The 21,425-nt window shown below is 40.4% G+C and overlaps 1 protein-coding gene across 4 annotated transcripts in view; it reads left to right on the top strand.

The window, feature by feature from the left end:
* The window catches only part of rptor (regulatory associated protein of MTOR, complex 1), a 152,091-nt gene that overhangs the window by 112,981 nt on the left and 17,685 nt on the right, over positions 1 to 21,425 (top strand). For all 4 annotated transcript variants that reach the window (XM_061088248.1, XM_061088264.1, XM_061088256.1 and 1 more), the window contains exons 21-26: positions 1,817 to 1,972; positions 6,869 to 6,987; positions 11,673 to 11,776; positions 12,372 to 12,549; positions 13,142 to 13,252; positions 18,837 to 18,942. In XM_061088248.1, coding sequence (XP_060944231.1) covers positions 1,817 to 1,972; positions 6,869 to 6,987; positions 11,673 to 11,776; positions 12,372 to 12,549; positions 13,142 to 13,252; positions 18,837 to 18,942 — 774 coding nt within the window. The remainder of the gene's footprint in view (positions 1 to 1,816; positions 1,973 to 6,868; positions 6,988 to 11,672; positions 11,777 to 12,371; positions 12,550 to 13,141; positions 13,253 to 18,836; positions 18,943 to 21,425) is intronic.

Below are 21,425 nucleotides of genomic sequence, written 5' to 3' on the forward strand. Positions count from 1 at the left end.
ACCATGTCGTTTTCTACACTGGTAGAAGTAGATATTTTCTTTAAGTAATGTGATATGAGCCTGTGATAGGACTGAAGGCTACACCGCGCCTGAAATATACAATCAGCAAGTGGTTTTGAGTGTCTACAACATTCTTTCCAACCATCTCTGTTTCTGCCGGTCCACACTGCCACACTGCCAAGCTGCCCGGGAGATTTCAAACTAAAATGGGGCCAGAAGAGTTTCCAAACTTATCTGTTTTAGCAGCTCTAAAACTCCAGACACAGTAGTGTGGACACACGGCATATCCGTAACAAGGTTGATGCATTTTCTGTCAAAAACGTTAGAAGTGCTGATGTAGACTGAACTATTCAGCCCAATATAAAAATCAAAGGAACTTTTCTTCTTGCCAACATCCACTGCAGATGTGTGGAATGTGTCTATGTACACATAACCATGATTGTGGTATGTATAGAAGTGCTTGCATATCCGTCTGTCCTGGAATATGATCAGGTCTTATGGAAACTTTACGTCACAGTTCCTCCCTAGCTTTCAGCACCAGCATAACAGTACAAATCTCACCTCATCTGCCTGGGCACCAGTGGAAACTGAGAGCTGTCCATGGTGCTGAACCGTAGATCTGTTGAGACAAGCATAAAGAGTTCTAACAGGAAAAGTTTACTGTCGTATCCACCATGAGCAAAAAATATCCATTATGCTGCCTTGTTGTTTACCTGTAGATGTAGTGAAATCAATTAACTAAGAACAATTTAAAAACTCACTCTTTTGGGATTTTAATTTCTTTATCCAGTTGCTCTGTGCTTTTTGCTGTGACGGTCACAGTCACTGATCAAAGACAACTACAATTATCTCTGCTTCCCAAGAATAGTTGCAGCTGCAATTAAAACACTCCCCAGTATCTGCATTCTCTTTGAACCTATACTCCCCTGTAATTTCACTACATTTAATGGGGGCACGTAAAGGCTTTAGCTTCAAAAAGGGACACCGCTTTCACAAAATGTCTCTCTGTGGTTTGAATTTTACAGTAATCGTTGACATGTTTTATGTCTTGTAAAAGAATTGTAATTAATGATGAGTTCAATATTTGGCTGAATGATTATTAATGATCCTATAATCATGCCCCCAAACATCTTTGTTCACAGCATTTGGATCACATGACCTGCTACCCAAACTAAGCTCTCAACACAGCTTGTGCCACATTTCATTGATTCAGCTAATGCTAGCTTTGCCCCCTCTGTCTGTGCTGACAGCGTAATGCACAAGCCCTGAGTGGAGCTCAATCACTGGCTCTTGGTGGAGAGCATAACCTTTTTCTAATTCACATTCTCCGTGCTTATTCCAATATGCAGTGGTGTTTATCATCAATAAGCGCAGAGCGTATCTCCATTCTCCACCAATCCCAATTTCCACATTTCAGCCTGCAGTCAGTGTGGAGGATGCCTGTGCGATTGGTTTTGTATGAGCCAGAGTAATGTTTGCCGATATGGAGATTTACAGCAGGAGGTGACTGAGGCTGACAGATCAAATTAAGGTATATGAGCAGGTTCTTGTATTGGAATATTGGCTCCAAATATAAGGACTGCTTACACATCTCACACTCTATTTGGTTTTGATTTGGCTATTGGATTTGTTTTTGTCTTTTTTACAACGAATGAAACTATAATAAAAATTTTTTATAGAGGCCTTTTACAGCAGTTAAAGATCTTTCTAAACAAAACCTCTTGGTGTGTTTAACATTTGTGTGTTTTGCTGATGGGATCTAAGGCTTTAGTGTATGTATGTGTGTGTGTGTGTGTGTGTGTTTTAATTCATTCAGGTGGACCAGCAGCTTTCTCTCCTGGTAACCTGAGCACCAGCAGCAGCGCCAGCAGCACCCTAGGGAGCCCGGACAATGATGAGTACATCCTGTCCTTTGAAACCATCGACAAAATGCGACGGGTGTCCTCCTATTCTTCCCTCAACTCTCTCATAGGTAATTCAAATCAATTCAATTTCTATACTTATTCATCTTTAACTAAATATGCAACTGCATCAGTTTTACACCTAAAGGTGAGTCTACTCGTCATGATGACACAGTTGTAAAATGTTTGACAAAATAACCCTGTTAATGCCATAGTGATGTGATTTAGCTAGGTGATGGTGTCTGTGGCCCTCGCATGACTGTAATAAACACTGTATGCTCACACTGCACATGTATTCACCTGCAAGGACATACATAGTTGAAGAAGAGACGATATGCAAAAATATGCGACTGTTTCTCTGAAGTCGTCTTCTGGCAGTTGTCAGCCAGTGCACGTTCATATGTTTTCGGGGCGCATCATTGACAACTACCGGAGGGGTCAGGATGTAGTGGTTGTACATTTTCAAAGTGTTGCATGCTCTTGCCAGCATCGGCAGAATAATAAACCCTAGCTTTGACTGGATCCGGGAATTAAGTAAAGATATTAACAGGTTGCATGATGGCAACTGTATGTTCCATCATTTGTTGATTTTGACCTTTACTGAGTACTTATCAAAATGACATATTGGAGGGGTTTTCCAGCAAAGAGACTTGTGCCCAACTCTCTCTCTCTCTCTCTCTCTCTCTCTCTCTCTCTCTCTCTCTCTCTCTCTCTCTCTCTCTCTCTCTCTCTCTCTCTCTCTCTCTCTCTCTCTCTCTCTCTCTCTCTCTCTCTCTCTCTGTCTCTCTCTCTCTCTCTCTGTCTCTCTCTCTCTCTCTCTATCTATCTCTCTCTCTCTCTCTCTCACTGGGTAAAAACAACGGAATTTGTTAATTTCGTCAATATATGGATAGTTGGAGAAGGCGGTCTGGCTCGATTCGGTTTACAAATCGAATGACAGAGACACAGAAATGAGCAGTGAATTACTGACAGAGCTGTTAAAACTGTTAAACTTGCTTGGTGATGTTGTGCCCGGACTATGCACACTCTGGCCCAGTGCAGTGATTGCTGAAGTATCCCAAAGGTGTAGAAGGTAGATGGACCCAGTAAGGGGATTACTGCAGGCTGCAGACTGTAACTGGGCCAGGTTTGCATGGTTCAACACATACAAGCGCTTATCCAGTCCCATGAGGAAAGCACATGAGGGAAAATTTCCGGGATAAAAATCAACATTAGACCCTCCCGAGAGGGTGAAACCCCTCAAACAACGGCAAGTCATAGAGAAAATTCCAGTCCAAGAATAGAACAAGGGTGAATAAGGTTTTAGATGTGTGAAGTACAGCATAACTGAGGGTGGGAAAAGGTGCATTAAAGTGCTTTTCCTCTTACATGCCAAAGTTGAACCCGCTCACTTACCAGTGCTCCCAGGTGATTAGCGGGCTCCACCATGTGTCCCGACAGCCAGCGTGTGTGCGAGCAGGAAAACCATTAACGGACTTGCACTATGGGAAAAAGGGAAAGTGAAACTGGTGATTCCCATTTTTCTTACTTTCTCTTTTTTTATTGTAAGTTACAAATGTCTCGTAATCTCCCAGCCGCCCTGGCATGACCCACTTTGTACTTTTTGTATTGTTTTTCCTTTTTCTGTTGTTGAATAATGCAGGAGGGAGTTGAATTTATTTTTGCATGGGTTAGATATAGCAAAATGTCCTTTTGATTTGTTGCTTACATGAAAGCCCCCCTAATCCAGAGGACCCAGTCAATATCAGCATCAATATTGGTCAATATTGAGGAAACAGCCTAGTTTTACTTTTAATTCAATTTGCTGTATAAATGCAATTGCCCAATTTCCTTTGTCCCTTACTCACTTGTTATTATCTACATTTTCCCTCATGGCATCAGCTCAGTTTTTTATAACTAATCCAGAGATAATCAGGCTCAAACTAAAGCTTGGCCCTGTTGGTCATCTGCAAAAGGATAGTTCTCTAGTGGTGTCCAGATAGAAATGAACATCAAAGCTTAGAATTAAAAGTCAGGAAAAGTTAACAATGAAAACAACATGGCACAGCGTTCGGCCTAATGCATTTTTATCAGACAAATTTAGCTTTCAACGTTTCATTAAACCTTTTTCAAGCTGCTTGTTGAGCCTTCATACTAGCATGAGGTGCCAAGCTTTTACTGACACCTCAGCTCTGGAACAGGGTATATCTTAGGTGTTAACTCATTTGCTTTGGTTTGAAGTTGTTTTTGTCAGATCCTCTTAGAATTGTTTTTCATCTCCCCAGAAAAATATAAAAAGTTTTCCTCATGCAAAAAAACAGCATTCATTCTCAGTATCATCACATCTGTGTTTTAACACTGCAAGCAAACAAAAATAAATGTTGACAGGTAAAGTGAGCTGTTGTTTAATAGTAGACTATAGCAGTTTGGAACAAATTGAAACTGTAAATCCTAAATGCAGCAGCAACTTGACATTGACCTGCAGGAAACCAGAAGAACAGACTTTCAGAGGTGATTCAATGATTTACGTTATAAAAATTCAGTTTTTTCTTTTCTTTGTCAAAATGGACAAGATGAAAAGTCATAAGATAATTAAAATTGTTACAATCTATCCTGTGGGGAACATGAATGACTGAACCAAGGGTTTTTCAGAGATATTTCATAGTATTTTTAAAATAAAATGTGACTGGTGGTACCAGATCAAAGTGAGTGGATCACCAGCATTCATCTGGTATCATTGAATTAATCCTGCGATTAATCCTGGAAGATGAATGTTGATGACGGTGTTTATCCAGTTCTTCTTGTTAGTTTCGAGTTATTGTCGAATTATTTTGCTGAACATATTTATCAGCTGCATTGAAATAAAATCCAGCGAAACACAAAATTCATCCAGATTTATCCTCTCACTTATAGTACTTTGATTTTCTTTAAAATATTTGGGAGCCACACATGAAGCCATAATGAGCTTTCAACCTTTTTCTATACTTGGCAGCAGTTGAGCTCGTCCATCCCTGTTCTAAAGCTGGTTGTTTTTCTCTGGTCACCTTGAATAACTGTACAGAACTTCATGGCCATCCATCCATGAGTTGATGAGATTATTGTAATGTTTACTACAGGATAAAGTTGTGTAGGGCAATTCTGTACCTAACTCAATAGTTGTACAATTTTATGTATCTAAATTTACATTTTTCTCACATCCAGGGCTGAGCTTCACTTCTACCTGTGTCAGAGTTAAGAGTATTATATGTAATTTGCCTGAACTGAGGAGGCCATAAAACAGTGATGCAGTGTTTCATTTAGCCTATAGTTAACATATTTACTACTGTACATCCATTTCACTCTGCTCAAGTCTTAGAATGACGCAAGTGTCAAGTCAGGATAAGCCACTGGTGCAGCGCCAAGCCAGTGAGTAATACCCACTGTCATGTGGACGACGTAGAGGCGGTGCAGAGGTAATTTGTGTGCACCCGTAATGTAGCGCAACGGTTATATGGGAGAGGACCTGTATATCACATCTATCAACTGGCTGTTTACTGAAGCAGCTATAGCGCACTGGCTAGCTGTCGCTAATCATATCCTGTCCCCAGGCTACAGCCTGATCACCTCTTTAACTCACTCTCACTCTTTCTCCCCTGGTCACTTGTGCCCTCTCTTTCTTTTTATATCTCTATCCCTTCCTTTGGGTTCTATCTTCCTCTGTGATCCTCCTCCAACTCTTTTTGTCTTTTTCACCCATCTCTGCTGTACCTCAGGCAAGCAGGAAATATAGGTCTTTTTTGTACCCTTTCCCAATGTTTCTTGTCCGGTAACGTTACCATCTCTCTTCCCAGCTGTAGCCCTTGTACCCTCCTCCTCTCCATTCTAGGAATCTTTCCTTTTTGTCTCTTATCTTGAAGCTTTGACCAGTGAACGCCTAGGAGTCTGAGCTTCTAGAGGTTCCAGATTTAAATCACTCCCTCATCCCTACAACATCCCAGGGGTTTTTCAGGGCACATGGAAAAGTGGGTGACAGGGCAAGGATTTAGGGAGATGAAATCAAATAAAATGAGAAGTCATTCTCAGAGGTCCAGTTTACATGACCACCTGAATGACTGGAAAGATCAGCGCAGAAGGAAAGGGAGAAAAAAACCGAAAAGCGAGTGGAAGGAGAGAGATGGCAACAGTTGTAGATTATCACAGCTCAGTGTCCCCACAGCTGACACACAGAGAGAAGAGAAAGTGATGGAGGCTCAACCCACTGCAGCTCGAAAAAGAATGTGTGGAGAAGAAGGATGAGTGTTGCAAAAACTGTGACTGGCAGGTTGAGGAAAGAATCTGAATCAGGTTTTATCGTCAGGTAGGTTTACAAATACAAGGGATTTGCTTTGGTCTAATTATGCAAGTATAAATATGAAAAATGTAAGAAAGGAAACAAAAATTAAATAAACAAATACTGTGAGGGGAGGACTGGTACAATATGTTGTCGCGACAGTGTTGCTTCAAAAGAAAGCTGAAGACAAGAACAGGTGAACTAAACCACCTGACAGAATGAGACACTTTGTTCATTTGTAATCATGATGAACAGTTAAACACACACACACATACACTAATAATTGACAGCAATGAAGGTCTTTGGATGAGGAGAGCCAGCTGCTTTTCTCTCTCTGTGTGTGTGTGTGTGCGTGCGTGCGTGCGTGCGTGTCTGTCTTGTTTGTGATTTGATTAATGGTGTACATTACCGGACACTGGAGGTCTTTTTCCCTCTGTCACCTCAACATGTCCAACAACTGCAGAAGAGGAGAATGACCTGGAGGGGACCGTGCCAATGAGTTGATTGTGCATTTAGCGCTTAGGTCTCACTGGTTATGAACTCAGGAGCGATGTTAAGAGTTGCACCAGAGCGATTTGTAAATGCTGATGTATTTTTATGTTAATTTACATGATATTTCACCTACAAATAAGTTATTATCCCTCGAAATAAGGATTTGTTTTTTGTGTGTCTTTTCCAGGTGTCTCCTTCAACAGTGTTTACACTCAGATCTGGAGAGTGCTGCTACATCTTGCAGCAGACCCGTTTCCTGAGGTGTCGGACCTGGCCATGAAGGTCCTCAACAGCATAGCATACAAGGTTAGTTGTGTTTGCGCCCTGGATCTCAAGGCAGGTCTTAACCGCTCACACGTGTTTCTTTCAGTGTTTCTTTACCACATGCTTATGCAGTGAAATCTCCAGCACACACACCTCACCCTCCCACTGGCATTTTCTCCCACCAAAAGGCCATTACTTTTGTGCAAATGCAATTAAGAGCCAATGACTCCCTGAGGCTTGGCAGAGCAGAGCAGAGGAAAGAGGCTGCTGTAACTTAAGGAGCCATATTAACCACTGTAGTCCACCGCCCATACTAACCCCAAAGCAAAAAATGTCATGTTTTCCAGCCCTGTCCCCTAAGTTACCTTCAGACGAGTAGCATCTCTGTAATGAGACTCCACACTGGACTGCAATAAAAAACAAAAAGAAATCGATTTTTAATATAATACAATAAACTCTTCTTGTGCCAGCTAATGCACCACACTGTCTCTGTGGCTCTATAGCACACTTCTGTTGTCTCAGTGTCTGTACCTGCAAAACAAAGGTTAGGTGTTATCTTTGTAAAAAATCTGCACTCTGACTGTCAACATATGGGAACAAACTGATTTTCAGCCACACGGACACAGTGAGAGATGTGATTTCATTGTTCACTGCACCTCCCCCACACCTACTGTGTTTGTTCATTGTAAAATGTGTGCCTCTTAGAATAGGTGAGACTTGGCTTAAGTCAGCACAGTTTAAAAGTGAGTATTTGATTTGTGTCTTTAGTTATTACCTGGTTAATAAGTAGAAGAGAAAAGGAGACGTCCATAGCCACAGAATCCTTAATATAATAAGTCTCCAGCACTTAAATGATTAAGTTTTGACTATGTTAAACAACTGAATAAGTCAGGCTTGAAAAGATGAGCTATAATATGCTGTCACGTTATCGGTCAGTTTTTAAAGACTTGGAAGGCCTCCAAATTTCTTACAATTTTCTAATGAAGATTTGTGACGTGACTTGATTTTGGCCCTGAAGTTGTCTTGATGATGTGACACTAAGCATAAAACTGTTCCCTCTGAGTTGACACTAGACTTGTACTTTTTCAAACAGCTTGTACTGTTGACTCGGACTCATCTCAATTGACTTGATACTTGACCCAAACCCAACGTCTTCATTCAGGGCACATTGAGTTGAAGTTGTCTTTATTTTCTTATCTTGATATTTATTGAATGAAGGAATAGAGATTTGCACTTCTCTCAGTCGGTACTTCACTTGTTTTTGTCTCGTTTGCGTTGACAGTTAACTTCAGTTTCTTTCAGTAGACTGGATACTTGTCTCATTTGACAGGAGACGTTGACTGACTTGTCGTGACTGAATTATTTGTTTTGTTTTTGTTAAGACTTGACGTTAAACTATCTCTCTTGACTTGGGACATAGCATGCTTCCACTGACTTAAGTCTCGATTCAGACAAGACCATGTCATGTATCATTCATGCTGCACATACATACATTTTTTATCACTTAAACAGTGATAAAGCATCAAGCTCTGCCTGTGCTGTCTTTACATTTATAATAAATCCTGTAAACAACTTGTGCTTTACTCTCTAAAGGTTGAGTTATCACAGAGGGTGCCTGTATTCATTTGGTTTCTTTCAGAGAGCCTGTGAGCGGCAGCTTAATCAAAGTCTATTCATCCCAGGTTCACAAGTGTTAACAGTAGCCTATCTGGGAATTCAGCATTTTTAATTGGGATTTTAAATGTCAAATGATATTGATTTGTTACAAAGAGAACAAGGTCAGCAGCTAATTAAAATGTACTTGCATCTCAGATTAAAGCTTTAAATGTTTTTATTGATGGGTCCATCTTGCTGCATGATGCTGGGATAAAAGTCATGAGTCTGTCTTTTTTGTTTGTGTTATGCTAGTGTGTCGAGTTTCAGGAGAAAAGAAGATTCATACTTTTTATGGCTCTCCGCCCACGCAGTTTGAGTCTTTCCCGTCCCATTCTTGTGAAGGTGATATCTCTGTAGTGCCTTTATAGCAATTCTTCAAATTATGCTTCACAGATATGGAACATGCTGTCACCACAAATTAGAAAAGCAGCCTCTGTTGATGCGTTCAAGAAACTGCTCAAAAAATGAATTTATGTTTTTGCTTTCAATAAGAGTAAATCACCACCTGAGAATGCATGTGGCAGTCCGATGTGCTGCTCCACTGCTGTAGTTTATTTTTTTCGAATGTGGAAGAAGAAAGACACTCTCTGTGAAGGCCCTGCTGCCACTGACTGCAAGGCAGTGTTTACCTATTTATTCACTCACTGATGAATATTGATCGTATCACGTGTCTAAAGCGAACACTGCATTTCCTCGGGCCATTAGGGATACACATGCCAAGTGTAAACCTGATAAGATGAATGGTATGCGATATATGTTCCTCAGACAGAAAGACAAACACACTGACAGACAGACATTTGTGGAATTAGTAGGTAGATTATGCACCAAATATTTAGAACATTCTCAAACCCCAGCAAAGAAAAGCAACCTCTGTTGTTATGTTTATGGAAATGCTCAAAACTAATTATATATTTTAGTTTTTTATCAATTTCAACCTTGTCTTTTCCATTTATTTTAATCTTTATTGTTATTATAATCTTAACATTTCTTATCATGATTTAACTGTTTTGATGTCTTCCATTAATATTACATTTAATACTAAATTTTCACTAAGGGACTCGAGTAAAAACTAGTTAATTTCCGGTGGTCAAAGGTCACTGGGACCTCCCAAGTCAAGTTTTTAGCTGAAACTCAAATCAAGTTATTTCAACATACACAATACATTTTATTAAATTCATTCAAAGTATTAACATCATATATGATTTTGACAGAGATGGATGTAAATCATAAACTGAGGGGTTGGCATCCAAACATGAAACCATTTCCTTTCACTTGACACTTGACTTTTTTCAACTGCTTTTACTTTTGACTGGGACTTGTCTCAACCAAATCGATACATGACCTAAACGTTTCTTCGCTCAGAGCATTGAGTTGAAATTGCTTTGATTTGTTTATCTTACATTTTCTTGAATCACATGAGATTCTGACTTCTCTCAGTTTACACGCTACTTGACTTGTTTCTAGGGGAGATTATAACTTGAGGAGCCAGCATCGTCTGGTTTCCCTCATCTGATGCAGCAGATGCAGGATCTCCTCTCATGCAGTTACTCTGTGACACTCCTCCACCAACCACATCTGCCCTCCATGAGCCCAATAGCTCTGCCTTGTTCAGTCCCCTCCAACCTTCACCACTTCCATGTCGTCTTCATACATGGAGCACTCAACACTCTCTCCACCAGCCGTTTAGTTTGTCCTTCAATAATCAAACAGGACCATTCAGACCATTACCTTTCAGATCCCTCCATATGTGTCTGCATCCACTCACTTTCCAACCAGTTGATGATCAAGGTTGTGAAGGGGACAGGTTGAGACTGGAGTTGTTTCCCAGTGTGGCGTGTAGTAGCTGGTAGAACTGATTGCACCCCCCCTACATAACATTGCATATACCATTTTAAGGAAAGCTTGTCAGCAGATAAGGCATGTGGCCTCCTGCGTTAGCGTGATGTTTGTTTACCACATGTTAGCGATCAGCAAAGGTTGATGAATAATCCATGAACTTGTTGCATAATGGAGTCGTTTGAACCTGTGAGCTTGCAACTTCACATTCAGCACAGTGTCTGGTAAAAAGGCATCTTCTGTGATCTATGCTGCTTTAAAACACAGACAGTGAGATTGTGTGACCTGCAACAGAAATTGTGTGGTTGTTACCAGACGCATGCTGACATTGAGGGAATAAACCTGTGACCTTTGAGGATAGTACAGGCTTGATAACCACTCATCCCACCAAGATCCTTTTGTATGTGCTTTCACCAGAGTATAGCTGCTGCCACTTTCCATCTCTTGGATGAATGCTGCAGTGTCAAGCTCAGTTCTGCCATTAGAAATGTCAGGTTTCTCTGCAACATGTCTGCTGTGCACTGCTGCCTTTACCCAACCACTTCAGACATTCACGTCTCCTAAAAAAGTTCTGTGTATTGCTCAGTTATTTGTCTGTATCTCTTTAAGTCCTTTTTATGTTTTTCTCATTATATAGATCTTGTGCTTGAGTAGAAAAGGTACTTAGATTAGTGGCAGAGCTATTTCCATAATAACCCTGTTAGCTGTTTTACTGCTGTTTTTTTTTCATTTCCAGTTGCCTCTTAAGGAAGCGCTCACAGCAAAGTTTAGTGACTGATGTCTTTTCACCATCACAAAGGCTGTAGATAAACTTTGCATCAAAAACTTTTAGACACTCACCACAAAAAAATGTACTTGCCGCAATCTTGCAATTAGCACAAAAATCTAGTTAGAGGCAATTCCAGCTAGTAAAATGTGTTTGCCTGCGATAACCACATTTACTTCTACGAGTTTCTCTCCACCTGAGTAAACAACAACTCTGCTATTCATCAGTGATGCTTTGCCTCTGTTGTCTTTATTAAGTTTGCCCCTCCCTTGTGAGCAGCCATTAGACAACTCACAATGAAGAGGTTATATTACCTGCTCCATTTAATTAGATAAAGTTCTTGACATTTTGTCAAATTCTACTTTGTAAAGTTCTTCCCACTTTTTGTGGGCTTTTTCAGAAGGAGTATCCCTGATTTGTTATTATTGTATACACAAGGGTGAACTTAACCAATTCGGTTTCTCCTCAGGCGACGATGAACGCTCGACCCCAGAGGATCCTGGACTCTGGCTCTCTCACCCAGTCTGCTCCAGCCAGTCCTACCAGCAAGGGCACGCACATTCATCAAGCCAGGTGAGGGAACGTGTCTCACACACATGGATTCCCAGATATACCTGCTCATTCAAGTAAAGCATCAAAACCTATGCATCATGTGAAGATACACAATTCTCTAATGCAATGCGCAGTGGGAAAAACAGTAGTTTTAACTAATTTAAGACCCCACAATTAATTACATGTTGCATAATATAGTTGGGAAATTAACAAGAACATGAGATCAAAGGCAGAAGCTAATGAGATATAAAGACAAGAACAATATTTTTTCCTGAGCGGAATATTTGTTAGCACATTAAACTGTACATGTAAAAACAGTCAACATCTGTGTCCCTGATATAGTCAGAGAACCTTCATCCTTTCAGTTATAAAAGTGAAGCATGTGAAGCTTCCATAAAAGCAGAATGTAAATCCCTTTGTGTATCCCACTCCTCTGTCAGGCCCTTGATGTGGTCACAAAGTATTTATTCTTATGCATCATTCTACATAAGGTATCAGTAAACTGGTCTTGTTCTCTCTCCATTCAAAAATAATATCGTATGCTTGTGATTACACAAAAGTCCAACCTCGGCCTTTGGATCTCAATTGTCTTTTGTTCATTTGCATGTTCCCACAGTGGGTCTCCTCCCATGCCAAGCACCAGCAGCTCCAGTTTGACGAATGAGGTGCCCAAACCCCCGGCAAGAGAGCAGCCAGCCACACGGCCCCCCTACACCCCAACACTGGGAGGACAAGCACCCCACTCCCACCAGTTTCCACGCACTCGCAAGATGTTTGACAAGGGTCCAGAGCAGGTAAAGGAAAAGTCTGCTGATCAAGAATTTGTATGTCAACCAGTGTGTAGATAACATAATCTGTAACCAATGGCAACAATGTTCAGAAGTTGAAGTTATATTAAAACTAGAGCGATAAGAGAATAAAATTGGTTAGATCAAGACTGCCTAGCTACTTTCCATAGAGGAGAGTCACCAGTGCAGCCCAGTGAGTGAGAGGCTCACCTCTCTCTGAGTCTACTTTCTTCAGTGAGTGTCAGAAAGGTGGAGCAGGTTTGTTGCCCAGACAGAGGCTGATGTCCCTTCTGACTTTCCCTCTGAGTGATCATTTTATATGTAAATGTAGCTGGGCTCACAGCACAGCCATTTTAAATTACAGTATATGTGATCACAGAGATGAGGAGGATATGAATATGCTAAATCGAGTATAACATGATCTAGCAACATACAGTGAGTTTTCAAGCAGGATTTAGCTCCTTTCCATTTAAAGTAGTTGTTCAAATTGATTCAACAACAGTTTTCAACTATGTTCTAAATTTTACACATTGACCAAACAAGGTCCAGCCATATACTACTGTAGATTTGACCTGGTCTTGCTTTTGTCCGTGCACAGGCAGCTGAGGACGGTGACGAGCCGGGTGGTCACAGGAACTACATCAGTGCTGCTCTCCAGACGGGCCTGTGTGATTGGAGTGCAAAGTATTTTGCTCAGCCCGTCATGAAGGTAGTGTCCCTCACACCTGTGTGTCCTCTCCATCAGTTTTACTATCTCTGTCTCCACCTCCGACTCACTCTTCCAGTTTGTCTTGATCAGTCATCAGTTATTGATCTCAAGGCAGCAGATCAGCTGAGTTATTGCTTTGTTGAAATGCAAATCACACATTATCAAATTAAAAAAAGAAAAAGAGCAAATCCATCTTTTTTTAATCAACAAACAATATATTCACATTATTCCTCCGCCAAGCAATCTAGGTCTTGCTCAGCAGCTTAGAGTGGTTGCTAAGCAACAAAAGACATCCTGATACTGTATGAACAGTAATTTTTAATTTTCATGTACATATTGATGTGATGTCATGGGTGTGTTTGTCATGCATTTTACAATAGCTGCAGGAATCACTGAGTCGTCTGAGGACATGAACTCTGTAACAGAGAATGTATTTAAAAAATAATGAAATCCTACGAAAAATTGCAGGGAAGGCACCGATCGTAGTGTGAGAACGAACCTGCTGCTTGTACAGATGAATAATGGAGCTGTGTGAGCTCCATAAAGTCCTCTTGAGTGAAATTGAGTAAAGATTTAAAGAAGTACTTTCTACCAGGCACAGTAGTTGGTGCCAAATTATATAATATTAAATCAAGCTTCCATCTGTTTAAAAACTCTAAACATGCCATCCTCTCTGGGACATGATGAACTAAGATGATGTTTTCAGGACATTGTGTCAGGGTTAAACAAAGATGGAAATTAACTTTAAACAGACTCAAGCATGAGGGTCCAACAGAGGAGAAAGAAAAATACTTAAGATAAGTAATAGATATTCATGTGGGTATGAGACAAAATGGCAGATACAAAAAGAAAGTGTAAAGAAAAGTAGATTTTAGGTGATAAAATATTTACATCACAGACATTTGGGGCGGAAAGAGGAGGAAGCGCTGCGTGAAAGAGTGAGAGAAAAGTAAGTAAGAGAAGATGGAAATAAAATATTTGAAAAGAGAACAGACCTTGACGAGCAGATAGAGGAGTAAGAGGAAAAGCCGAGTAGTTGAACAGATATAAAGTGTATAAAGGGCATGGTGAGCGGATGACCAGGAAACGTGCCAGAAGTGGCAACAAAAGGTGATGAAAAGCAGGGAGATGATTGGATGGGAAGAGTCGGAGGAGAAGGAGGAGTGCTGTAGCACAAATCAGATTGCTGTGTTGGCAAAAAATTTGAGTGCTGCCATAAAATTCCTCTCCATTACAAAGCTATGTGTGTGTGAGTGTGTGAGGATGCCTGAAAAGTCTGTCGGCAGGTTTTCATATCACTGTGTCAGCAGTGTGTGTGTGTGTGTGCGTGTGCGCGTGTGTCCGTGCACTTGAGTGTCTGTGTATCTCCATCTACAGTTATCAGCTATTCACAGCTACAGCCTTAAGTGAGTGTGAGAGGGAACATGGGTCACACACAGCACCTAATTGTGCATATGTTGTCTGAATCTGGACCACACCTTCCTGCCACAACACATTAACAGGCAGAACACAGACCTCAGTGCATCACCCCCTTCTCAACCTAATAACTGTGTAGTTGGTTTTGCTTTTATATGTCGTACCCTGTCCTGCCTCTTAATGTGTTGTGGCAGGAGGGTGTGGTCTAGATTTAGACCACATGTCCAATATGAGCCAAATACGAATGTTCATATGCATCTTTTCACCAAACGCAGCACTGAAAAAACATTGTATAGACGCCGCTTTGCCAAACCAGTGTGCACATTTCCCAACATGCAGCATAAGTCTGTCTAACTATAATATTTTTCTGTTAAAGTTTTGGGTTATACTGGTACAGTACCTGTTCTTACGTTGTAAGTGAAATGGGCTGTTAGCTTGGCCTGTCTTTCTCAAACAGCCAAATTGCCATTTTCTTGCACTGGCTTTTCTTAAAATGAAACTGAGTTGGCCTCATCACTGTTCATGTGTTGGGCTTATATATAAGATTGAAGGATTTACTGTTTTCTTGTTAATTTTTCATACATTAAACGTTGGCTTTTTCAGAGTTTTGTTAAGCAATGGACACAATCTTCAGATCTATTGTACATATTCACAGTATATATACAGATATGTAAATCTATGAATGACTATGTAATTTGGTAAACATTTTTGGAAAATGGAATTATTATTATAAACATAAAGTTACCACTCATTGAATTAATTGTCTGTAATTGAGTCTGTTAGTGTGAACATTTTCAACTGACAAACACGTCAGCATTCTCCTGATGAAAAATCAAGATTCTGACAACAAATGTATCATAAAATAAATAATTTTTCAAGGATAGGTGCACAGAAGACTCTTATCATAGATCTGTCATATTATTTAATTGTGGCCTTGAGCAATAACAATTGAAAATGTAAAAGCATGCACTATCCCAGATCCTTGAAACTGAACAGAAGAAGTGAATAGAGACATAATTTATTTTGTATTTTTTCATTTCATTATTAGTTCTAGAAGAAAACACATTTTTAAGGAACTTTTAACCCGTCAAACAAAAGTCAGATAACACAGTTCGTAGTAGGGAAGAAATGAGATGGGAAAATATAAAATTATGAAATAAAATGTTAAGGAAATTGTAATGTTAAAGTATACAAACAGGGTTTTTCCTGGTTGAAAATATAGCGGGATGGTATTGAGACATATACCAAGCCCATGGCCGACACCCAGGAAGCAACGCACAGCTCCACTAAGACAGCTTAGAAGTGATCATTTTGGGTCTTTTCGTGCATGTTTGGTCCATAAAAGTTATTTTTTACAGTTTTAGACCAAGGTCAGTAATTAACTGCTCCACTCTGTCTCTGTTTTTACCCAGTCTTGAGTTTTTACATGTTTGTGTGTGTGTCTGGATGTCTGTCTGTTAGAGAGCGTGAGAGTGAGCAGCAGAGTGTGTAATCAAACGCCTGTACTGATTCATTTGGCCCAGGATACTAGAATTTTGTAAGGAGATTGAGGAAGCAAAATTCTCTATGCAGAAAAAACCCTAACAATGATATTTTTGGGGTCATGTGCTTCCATTGGACCCACATTTGTGTTAAGACTTTGGTCAAAAGCCCTGTCTGACTAAGCTTCTTCTGAAAAATACAAAATATATGGTTTTCATTTGGTGTGAAAGCACGATCACTGACTGACTTCACTAGACACAAGGTTTTCCAAACTGCTATAGAAAGTCTCCTCAAAAGAATGAAGCAGCATATTCATTTTCACAAGTTGAAAGAGAGCTGATTAACGATCACATGCAGAACGTGCAATGTGCTTGGCTGTCCACATACTTTTGGCCATATAGAATACCATCAATGTGAAGTGTGAAGAGCTCTGCGGACAACATATGCAAAAATGTCTCCCTCTCAAACACACACACAGGCTTTTGTCTACCTCAGGGTCTAATATGTGTTAAATCAGAGGTTGGCACGGTACAGGACCAAAACCCTGGGAACCGCTGTATCAGCTGCCTCCTACCTTGGTATACACACTTTCACACACAGCTCTGGGAATATGTCAATCTCAGTCTGACTGCGAAATCTGCCTCCTACCAGTCCCAGTCAAGAGCTTCAAAGCTTGAGAGACACTTTGTGAGATACAGATAAACGCGACTTGACTCTACACACACTTAAAAAAACATGGAGCGATATTTATTCACAACCTACATTAGGAACACTGATCACACACGGTTGTTTTAAAGTCACATGGCACCACATACACACACATAGGCACTGATTGCTCAGTATAACAGAATCTTGGCTAAACTGCCAACTAGAACCTTTCCCTTTGTGTGTGCGTTCGTGCGTGTGTCAGACTGTTTAAAATTCAGTGGGCATGAGATGCATCGCTCTAGAAATGTGCTTGATAAGCACACGCTGGCAACCAGCATCTAAACTCACACACTCACACAATTATGGCTCGTTCTGCTATTTACACTTTGTTGTTTATTTATTCAAATATGCATCATGATGAAAAAGTCAAATTTTGAATTTACAACTTTAATACTTTGAGCAGAAATAGTCATTCTCTGCAAGTAAAATAAAGCTGGCAGAACATCTGTGTAGGCTATGTTGTTTCATAAGATTTGAAAAAAGTTAACATCTTTAACTTTGTCGCTTTGCTCGACAGATGTGATCAGATGTGACTGCATGAAGTGAACTTGACAACTCGACTCATTATCTGAGTCTGAGCTCCACTCAGCATTGTAATTAGATAATCCAGGCCTGTGCTATGATTGGAAAAGGTGTCAGGGAGATCTATAGTCTCAGTGGGGAATACATTGTGACTCTGAGCCATAAAGAAATGGTTGACAATTTTGGGAAATATATTTCTTTGTTTTCTGTGAGAATAAAATGGTAAAATCAATATCAATCTTATGCCTTTGTGTTTAGTATTAAGCTGAGGTCAGGTTTTAGTTAGCTTAGCATACAGACTAGAGGCAGGGGAAAAAGTTAACATGGCTTGATCTAAAGTGGAAAAAGGACATCTACCTATAGCTCTTAATAGTCATTATGAATATATTTGATCTCAGTTGTTTGATCCACACATATCTTAAACTAGAGGGGCAGTAAGTGAACACACTCCGCTTCCAAGGCTAATGCTCTATCTAGCGATGTTAAAGAAAGTGAAATATAATTCCGGGATCCGCCCTGTGATCCAGATCTGCACTGACTGGGTTCTTCCCTGATCCATGCAGCAGTCTTCCACCAAAATTTGTTTGTAATTCTTCCAATAGTTTTTTACGTTAATCAGGGTACTGAAAATATGACCTCCATGGTGGAGCAAAAGAAAGAAACACTTTGAATACCTGTTAAACCAAAGAGCGTTTTCCTCATAGTCCACCGTTATGAACAGAGATCTGTAAAACCTATTTTTCTGCTCTGCAAGCAATGTTCATTTAAATGAATAAGTTTCATTTGGTGTTTGATCATCTTGACTTATCAACAGACTGTTAATTAGGCTTCAAAGATAAACACAATGCATTCGGATGAGTAACACTGACTATAAATGTTTGTTCACAAGACAACCGCCCTCATGTTTAATATTAACTTTTATCTTATTCTTTTTTTATCATGTGTTTCTCATATCTAGCTTAAATCAAACTCAATAATTCACTGGTGTGCTGAGAGGTGTTGGTCAGAGACCTCCACTGATAAACAGGAATTACCCAGTGGCACCTCAAGTAAAAGAGGCAACAGAGAAGGAGAGGGTGGGAAGTCTTATGAGGAGAAAAGAGGAGTGAATGATAGAAAAGTGAAGAGAGGAGCACCATCAAGAGGATCCTGGCATCTACCATATTTGCGAGGGCAGCAAAGATGCTGTTAAACTTGCTCTCGTGTGTGTCAAGGTTTCCGGTAATCTGCCTGGTCATGAGTACAACCAGATTAGAAACCTCCATGGTGACCCTTTATCAGTAATGAGCATAGCAGTCATGGCATCTGTAATTTGAGCCTGGTTTAAAGCTGCCGTGTGTTACTGTGGCACCTCTTGATGCTTGTTGCGCTAGATGTGGTCCTCTCAAACAGTCATTGTGTTTGCTCTGTTAAAGTGCTCAATGTCTCCCGCCTCCTTTTTCACCCCCCCTCTCAGATCCCAGAGGAGCACGACCTGGAGAGCCAGGTGAGGATGGAGCGACAGTGGAGGTTCCTGAGAAATACTCGTGTGAGGAAACAGAGCCGAATTATCACGCAAAGAGGTCAGTGACACACAAGTAAACTCCAAACTGAATGACTCACAATCAATTTGTCTCTGGTCCACTTCACCACTTTCAAAACCCTCAACAGCCCTTTAGGCTTGGAGCAAAAAAACAGATACGATATGAAGCAGATACCCCTGTTTCATTATCATAGCTCTCGGTTTAGAACTTCATTCTGTGTTTGGGAATATATTTTACACTTTGACATATCGTTTATATATATACAAATATCAATAACATGTACCTCAAAACCTGGTTGATAGAATTGATGCACATGCTCTGGGAGCAAGTATTAACCAAAGTCTGAACTGCCATTATGGTCGGTGCATGTGAGCGAGGCCTATTAATCATCATCTGTCTATCGATGGCCTTGGTTACCTAAACAAACCTAAACACAAAGCTCATATGTTGTGATTTTTTTTTAAGAGACTTTTCCAGCATTCACCTTTATAGACAGGATAGTAAGCTTATAATGGAGACAGAGGAATAGGGAAGACAAGCAGCTAAAAAAGGCAGAGCCGGTACTGCAAGCCACTTCTTTATCACATTAATTATTATTTACTAGATTGACTGAAAATAGACACTGTCTGAGATGGTATGAATCTTTTTCCAATTTAGGACAGTCCTTTTTTATAGCTCTATGGTCTGCAGTGTCAAATACAGTGTTGACATCAGAGAGCACAAGCTGAGATTTTGTCACAATTACATTTAATTCAATGTTTTAATCCTGGATGGAGGCAGGATGACACGGAAATCAATGCCGCCTAAATAAACTGTCAAATTTGAGCACATTGCAGGTTTACAGCTCTGTAGCAGACATGTGACTTAACGTGCAGATGATTTGCAATGATGAGGAAGCACTGACTGATTTCACTGGATTTTTAGAAACAACCGATTTATGAGTCACAGGACTCCCCTCACACGTATGCAGACGCACAACCCTACATATTAAAGAGCCCAGGGAGCCAGGATACACGCAGGCTTCTCATGTGAAGTCAGAGCTCTCTCAAACAGAATAGCTAACAACCCCAACGTCATCGGCTGCCCCCCTCCTTGCACACACACACACACACACTCGTACGCGTACACGCACACACACGCACACTCACGAGGCGATTGGCGTCAGAGCTGAGGCTTGCACACGCACATGTCTCACCCCCATTTTCTGACTGCTTGCTAAATCATTGAATTCCCTTCCATCCTCCCAGTTTTTTGAAAGAGAGAAGTAGTAATGTTGCCCTCATTCAGTCTGTTCCCTCCAGACTGAAACAAGAGGTGGTTGGAGGATGAGATGGAGAAAAAGAGAGACTGAGGATGGAGAAACTGAGCGAAAGACCGCAAAGTTAGGAATAACACAAGGAAAAAAACAAACAGAACTATTTTGGCTTCTGGACTTTGTTTTCTGCTTGTTTATCTTCTTTTCATGATGACCTCAACACCATGTTGTTCTTAAGTTCTGCGTATTTTCAGGTTTGACAGAAGTTCCTAAAACTAAATCCATGACGAAGATCATGCTCCTGTAACTACTTTCCCCTCTAAGTGTTTTAATCCACCACAGCAACACACTGATTTCTGGATGGGCTTTTTTCATCATTCTTCTTCATCTCATTATGGCAGTGTCGAGAGTACGTTCAGGTAGCCAAGGACAAGCTGGCAAACTGGTGGATGTAGTTGCCATGACAATGTCTGGTGAGGCGGTGAACTCATCAGTTCCATTGGCGTATTGGTACTCTTTCACTTGCATCAAAACCTGCCGAAGGGGTACACATGCAGGAGAGAGTGAGAGGTTTTTTTCCTCATGGCCTTGTATCTCCCACCGTATATTGTGTCATATCTTTAGGTCATTTTGTTGCTTAACACCAAGTTATACATTGGTTTTTTTAACAATGCTGTAGTCCTTCCCTTTTTCCCATATGTAATTTATTCAGTCATAAAATGTTTTGTAAATGCCTTGTTGCTGTTTATTTCTGTTCTATTTTCTTTGTTCTTTTTTTTACAACATACTAAATTACCCATCCTCAGTTACATGTCTTTGAACTGGTTTGTGCCTTCATACAACCAGTGCATTTCAAATGTGGTCTCTGCATTCGTCTGATTTCAGCATACACATGTACAGACAGTGTTTCACCACAGCAGCCAGCACTAGGGCACTCGCTGTTAATGCAGGGAAGTATTAGAATTATGTTGCTTCAGGTCACGCTGTGCCGAGACCCTCCAACTATATCAAGCATTTAAGGTTTTCAATGAGTAAGAAAAACATTTCAGATCACAGGAGTGACCAAAGCCTGACCTTACTTATTCATCTGTGCTATAAACCTCACTAAAAAACACATCACTGAACTGTTCCGCAAAAGGACATGCTCCTTTAATATGATTATATTGACTGGATCACATAAAGGTATATACACCATTCTGCTGCTCCATAACCTCAGCAGAACAACAAGGCATCAATCCAAGCAGGCCTTTAAGCACCATCCTCAGTA

Source organism: Limanda limanda, chromosome 2, assembly GCF_963576545.1.
Source record: "Limanda limanda chromosome 2, fLimLim1.1, whole genome shotgun sequence".
NCBI classification, from domain to species: domain Eukaryota; kingdom Metazoa; phylum Chordata; class Actinopteri; order Pleuronectiformes; family Pleuronectidae; genus Limanda; species Limanda limanda.